The sequence below is a fragment of the Fulmarus glacialis genome, unplaced genomic scaffold (assembly GCF_000690835.1).
Source record: "Fulmarus glacialis isolate BGI_N327 unplaced genomic scaffold, ASM69083v1 scaffold38772, whole genome shotgun sequence".
Lineage (NCBI taxonomy): Eukaryota > Metazoa > Chordata > Aves > Procellariiformes > Procellariidae > Fulmarus > Fulmarus glacialis.
This window is the reverse complement of record NW_009200539.1, coordinates 1-6,805: the sequence shown is the minus strand read 5'-3', so window position 1 is coordinate 6,805 and position 6,805 is coordinate 1. Positions and strand designations below refer to the sequence as shown.

At 40.3% G+C, this 6,805-nt stretch overlaps 1 protein-coding gene across 1 annotated transcript in view; it reads left to right on the top strand.

The window, feature by feature from the left end:
• Nucleotides 1-3,475, top strand: part of LOC104073748 (nuclear receptor coactivator 7-like) — a 49,969-nt gene extending 46,494 nt beyond the window's left edge. The window contains 5 exon segments of the mRNA XM_009573633.1: nt 5-97; nt 580-732; nt 1,269-1,364; nt 1,978-2,051; nt 2,949-3,475. Coding sequence (XP_009571928.1) covers nt 5-97; nt 580-732; nt 1,269-1,364; nt 1,978-2,051; nt 2,949-3,084 — 552 coding nt within the window. The 3' untranslated portion in view covers nt 3,085-3,475.
• The last annotated feature ends 3,330 nt before the right edge of the window (nt 3,476-6,805 follow it).

Sequence of the window (6,805 nt, the reverse complement as noted above, 5' to 3'; positions counted from 1 at the left end):
AAAGAGTGTTTGCAGTTACTATGAAGAAGATGATGATGATACTTTGCCTGTCTTAAAGCATCACAGTGCCCTCCTGGAGAATATGCACATAGAGCAGGTATGGCCAGAAAAACCTCAAGTTTCCTTGTTAGCTGTGGTGCTGTCTTGCCAAGTGTGGGACATTCTGCCTTCTGGAGGCAATGCCAGTGCTTTTTAAGAGTTTGGAAAGTACTTAGTATGTTGGAGTGCCCTTTTGCAAGGTCCTGTTTGCTGCAGCACTGGGTCGCCTGGAAAGCTTATTTTTATGTTTTGCAACTCTGGAGTTTGATACTGATATTGAGGACTGGCAACTCTCTCAGTGCTCGGAGAGGGGGTGCCAAAGAGTTTGAAATCCCTTTCACAGGTGATGTGAATGCAGACAGTTGGGTTCAGAGTACAAGGCCACACGCATGTGGCAGAGGTGTTAAGCTCCTGGCATCAGCTGCTCCTTTGACAACCATTTTTTGGCTCAGAAGCCTCTGCAGAAAGGGAATAGTCTGGGCCACCACCTGTGACCCAACCAATTGAATATGTAACCATTTCCCCCTGTTTGTTGCCCAGCTTGCCCGGTGCTTGCCTGCACGAGTGCAGGGATATCCGTGGAGGCTTGCATACAGTACACTGGAGCATGGGACTAGCCTGAAGACTTTGTACCGTAAATCGGCATCTCTCGACAGTCCAGTTCTCCTTGTCATCAAGGATATGGACAACCAGGTAAGGAGTGCTTGTTCTGCAGGGTTGGACTGAAAGGGCAATGTTCTAGCAACATTATAAAAAGTGATCAGTATGAGAAGTACTAGTCATACTGTGAAGTGACATCTTACCAGAACAAGATATTGGTGTTTTCTTTTATATTTTCTACTGCTTAAACTAAACTTACAGGTAGGAAGGTACATCAGCACTGATAGAAATACGCCCCTCCCCAGCTTTGTAAATGCAATGAGTGCTCCTTTTAATAGTGCCCATGGAAGTATCTTCCTTAGGTATCTCAGTTAACGAGCTGTCACAAATAATGCCTCTGTGGAGGTCTAGTACTTCAGTATTCCTGTTGCCATTGTTGTCATCTGGCTTTTAACTTGCAGGATACAAAAGATTTGCAGGAGCATTTGCTCATCTGATGTATTTTACTAGTTGGTTCTTCTAATATGAAACACCAGTTGCTCTTTAGAAAGTATTTTGAAACGTTTGGGTTTTTTTCTTTTGAATTTTGCACTGTCCTCAAAAGTAGTTTAATCATTTTATTCTGACAGATATTTGGAGCGTATGCTACACATCCCTTCAGGTTTAGTGACCATTACTATGGCACTGGTGAAACATTCCTCTACACATTCAGTCCAAATTTTAAGGTAAGTGGGTATTCACTTTCTGAAATAAGATTTTTGGGTTCCACTTCTGAAACATTTATGAGATTTTTATGAAGACAGCATATTTGAGTTTAGAAGATGTGCTGGCTGTTGATGAATGCTGTTAATCACTCATTGCTTCAATTCAATGCTTTAAGCAAAAGTGGCTCTAATTATCTGAAGTGCCAAGAGGACAGTCTGCAAGAGTGAGGAGAGGGTTTTAAGTGGATTGAAGGGGGAAGCAGGGAGGAGTAAGAAGTGGACTGTCAAAGACTCACCTTGGAAGGCAGTGATATCAAGAATAGGGTATAATTTTATAATGTTCATGGCTTATGCATTTTTCAATATTGAACACATTGTTCCTTTTTAACAGAATGCCTGTTGATTTAGAGATGTAAGCAGAATTTTAAAAAGGATTAGGGTGCCTTGTTCATAGTTTTAAATCTGTATTATTCTTTTACTTTCTACCTATTACCTTTTCTTCCTCCCCCTTCAAGAAAAAAGTAAAATAAAATATCACCACACCAAAAAATACCTGCTGAGAGTCAGTCCCCAGTAGTTTCAGAGTACAAGAATCCTCACAGTCCAAATACCTTTTGGTTTTTCCCCCCCTCAGGTATTCAAATGGAGTGGAGAGAACACCTACTTCATCAATGGAGACACCAGCTCTCTGGAGCTCGGAGGTGGAGGGTGAGTGAATGTTTGGTTTTCAAAAAATGTAGCTGATTTTATTTTTTTTTTAAATGAGAATAGGGACAATGGTAGTTGCAAGAAAAACTAATCAGTAAAATGGCTGAACTTACTTTTAGTAAACAGTTTAGGGCAGATACCTCAGTAATCTGATTTCTGTTATAGTCCCAGAGCAACTTTCATTGCTTAGAGTGACTTATGCTGGGCAATTAATTTTTTTTTTTTTTTTTAATTGAGATCGGAAAAAAACAGATGTTTTGGGTAGATAGACGTCTCATTGCTGAAGAGGTTTGCCTCTGGAAGATAATCTCTAAATGGCAGTTTTGCCATCAGCTTCTAAGATGATAAATTGTCATTATTCTGTTGCTACACAGAGCAAGGATACAGACAGTGCTTAATCAGGTCCTAAATGTCAAAGGTGAGGGGGTGTGAAATCAAGGGCTAAGGCTATACGACTAACTAAAGCTGACTGCAGGCTGCACCACGGGACATCTGGGCATGGTTTGCATTGGGAGTGTATAAACACCGCTCCTCCTCCTCCTAAACCAGAAGGGGCCGTGTTCACATCCAAACAGCCAGGGAAGGGACCCTGACGTCTGCGCCCTGGTGTCAGTCACAGCCACAGCCAGTGGTGCAAACAGCTGAATGGCAGGGGGGGGCCACGGGCACACGCTCGGTCCTGCGCTCTGCCCCGCTCGCTGGCGCAAACAAAAGCGAGGGGATTGCTCCGTGAACTTCTTGGCAAGTCCTTTGCCATGATTGAGCTCTTCACACTTGGTCTAAGAGATCCTCAGAATTACCTAGATTCCTCCGTATCGCTCCGCTGGTTGTTTCTACAGCTTCCAGTATTTTTACTATTATATATAACCTGAAATCTGTTATGTATTTCCTTTTTAGTGGCCGGTTTGGCTTATGGTTAGATGCAGATTTGTATCACGGGCGAAGCAACTCCTGCAGCACCTTCAATAATGACATCTTATCTAAAAAAGAAGATTTCATAATACAAGATGTAGAAGTATGGACATTTGAATGAAATACTGACTGCCTTAAGGACTGGATCCATTAGGCACTTAAACGCTAACTAGAAGGTGCAGGCTGCCTCACAACATTACATGCTTTTTCCTCAAGTTTGTACCAGAGCATGACTACGCAAAAAACCCCAAGAAAAAACAGAGCTGGTTTTGAGAGGCAGTAAGAGACAGAACAGTAAGACATCAGTCTAAAGTGTTTTTTACTTCCTCCTCCAATACTCCTCCATTGAAGATATGATGCTTACGAAAACATTCATGGTGTATAAGTTGAAAACTTTTTCTGTAACTGTGAAAAAGATCCTGTGGGAAAACTGTAACTATCTAGTACATTCCATGTGTATTTATGTTCAACGTACAAATGCTAACCAAAAATAAAAGGTTACTTTACCAAAATCTACAGCATACTGTTTGCCATGGAAAAGAATCAGAAATAGGTGTACACAGCACTTAAGGGAACATGTTTTTTAAATCTTTTTATTTATTGTTACTGTATAGCAGATTTTTTTTTTTGGTAAATGTATTAGCTATGATTTTTTTCTTTTAATATTTCAAATCTCAATTTGATAAATAATTACTATTCAGGTAGCTTTCTTATGCATTGGCATTTATTCTGAATCAATTTATTTGATTTCTGAAGTTAATTTTTGTATTTTTATTTTGTAAATGAGGTTTGGTTTTCATTTTACCCTAATTAGAGGGTTTGTTTTCTGGCAGAAACACTTTGAGTGCATAATTCTGTTTTGGTTTTTTTCTGAGATGAGGGAGAAAGTGGATGGTGCTTCTTATTAACTCTGCTGCCACATTCTTGTTAATAGATTATTATTTTGGCAGTGTATGGAGACATTGGGCAAACTGCCACCTGGTATAGACTGTATCAGCTCTGTTGCAGTCAACAGAATTGGGACAGCCTGCTCTGAGCATCTGCCCTAGTATTATTTGCCTGTTTACGAAGGACGTTTCTAAGAGAGGATTGTTTTTCTGTATCACCACCAAATGATTCAAAATAAGCCACCCACTGTGCTTTACGAGCACTTCCCTACAAATTGAAGAATAACTGCTTTGTTAAGGAGAAACTACAATTGAGATTTAGAGAAGAATGCTATTTCCCTAACAGGCCAGGTCATGTTAGTGTCATACTTGTCATCTTGGTAATTATATATATGATTTCCTTCCCGAAAAAGACTTGAAGCAACAGGCTGGCTTAGGATTTGACAGGTAACTAAATATTCTTCTTTGTTTTTCATGAAATAATCAGATACTTTTCCCCCTTCCCCCTCAACACCGAAAAGAAAAAACTGCATGTTACAAAATGAAAATTTCAGTAAATAAGAGTGTGACAGAGGACTGGCGATCTCCGCTGTTTGCTACAGAATTCTGCTTTCCCATTATGCTGCGGTTTTGTTTACACAATCCAGACCCAACCAACATTAGGATGCTCTGCTGCCCTGAGACTCGAATGTGTCATGGTCCTGAGAAAGGCGGGTTTTAGAAACGATAGTGTGCTTCCATGCATTAAACAGTACAGTCTAATTGGACTAATTGGAATATTATTAATACAACTCAATTTAGTTACTGTTCTTCCCTTTTTGAAAAAACGAAAAAAAAAAGGCAGCCAAGTGTTCTCTTTCAAAAGCATTACTAAATCTTAATCCTGCACAGAAATTTCACAGTCTAAAAGCCAGTGCTATATACAGTAAGCCTGTAACACGCTGCACGTGAGCTTTTCACACTTCCCTTCTGTGTGGTCAACTACAGCCATAAATAAAGTTCTTATTGGTAATGCTGTAAAATATTTTGGAAGTTGCTAACAGCGTAACGCTTTGAAGATACCAGGAATATCTTAATGCTGTTTGCTCTTTTAAATGGTGGCAGACCACTTAATAGTTAAAAAAAAAAAAAACAAACCCCAAACCAACCAAGTTCAACATTTTACATGCATTTCACTATTGCTACCTACAACTTACTCCATTATATTATCCTTGTCAGAGCATATCTAAACGCTGTGGTCTATATTCAAAACAGTGTTGTTCAATCAAAATTCTGTGACCCTTGAAACTATGAATATTGAATATATGTAATGCAGTGCTACCACAATATTTTCAATAAAGGAATTTATGCATTCAGAAACTTGTTACAGATGTTTTCTCTTTTATTCATAAACTTTAGTACATTTTAAAGATGAGAGAATGCAGCTTAAGTTACAGCTTATGCTGACAAATATCTATGCCTCCCCTCAAAAAGAGATTTCCAGCAATATCATATTTCAGAAACATGGCTAAGAAATTGGGGGCTTTTGTTTTTTGGTTTGTTTTTTGTTGTTGTTGTTTTTCTTGTGTGGTATGGCATCTTCCTAAAATAGAGTGGTGTTTTGAGTTCACTGAAAGACATGCTGTGACAAGGGGGTAAGAAATACCAGTAATCCTGTTCCAGTTTAACCGTAGTTTAACTAGTAGTTCTCGTTGCTTCTCTCAGCTGTAGCTAATGACATGTATTCCCTTGTCGGTTTTGACCGTCCTGTTCCCAGAAGTCAAAAGTCTGTGTACATAATTTTTGAATGCACCATTTTTATGTTGCTAAAGTGTTAATTTATTTTTCTTTCTGTCCAAGCAAGACAAAGGCATACAATGTCTTAAAAGTACTGGGGTTTTGGCTTTATTGGTTTTATGGTATACAGAGATGGCATTAAGAAAAAACAAACTACAATTATGCAAGAAACGGAACAAGTATGCTCTCTGTGAACCTTGCTTTGAGTGCAAAGGCGGTAAGAATTTTCTTAATGTAAGAGGAAAATTACGGTCACGAATAATTTTTGTCTTGGAGGGAGAACAAAAGCTTGTTCTTGCAATGTGAAGCATATGTACGTTAGTGGTACTTGGATAAAGATCTCTGATTCAGGACAGTGTAGAAATGCTTATTCACAATAAGGCTTGGAAGTACCCGGGTAAGCGCGGATGTTCAATTTGGTGCTGGTTTCTGTGCAGTTTTTGCACTGGATGTTTTGTACAAAGCTGGCTTTAGAGCTAAGTAAAACCCAGTTGCTTTCAGAATAATCCTCGTGTGTGAACTTTCAAGATTTCACTTGCCCGTTTGTAGTGGAGAAAAGGAGGAGGTTAGCTCACTGCAAAGGGATTGCCCCGTGCTCTGCAGCTCAGCAGTTGCTGGCAAATGAGCTGCTTCAGGTGGAATAGCTAACCGTGTCCTATTTGTACAAGCACAGCTCGCTTGCTCTGAAAGAAATGCGTTTTTGAAAAATCTCATTCTAAATTTTGCAACTCGTTACCTCTTTAAACACTACGGCCTATCGCCTGTGGAACAAGCACTTTGTGCCATTTGGGCTGCACGAAGAACATCAACATTGAAATTCTGTGGTCAAGGATTCTGCAGCTCTGCAACTCTAGTCTAATGAACAGTGCAAGGGACTTAAAACACAAATTATTAAGAAAACATTTTTAGAAATTGAAGGTTAGCTACCACTTAGAAATACCCTCTATTAGCTTTGGAAGCAGTTGGTATGATGAGGGTGGTGAGACGCTGGCACAGGTTGCCCAGCGAGGCGGTAGGTGGCCCATCCCTGGGGCCACTCCAGGCCAGGCTGGACGGGGCTCTGAGCAATCTCATCTCGTTGAAGATGTCCCTGCCCATCGCTGCCTGCGGCTTCGTTACGAAGAGCGTTCCCGAGGCCGGGCTCCGCGGGGAGCGCTCCCGCCCCGCAGCGGGGGGTGC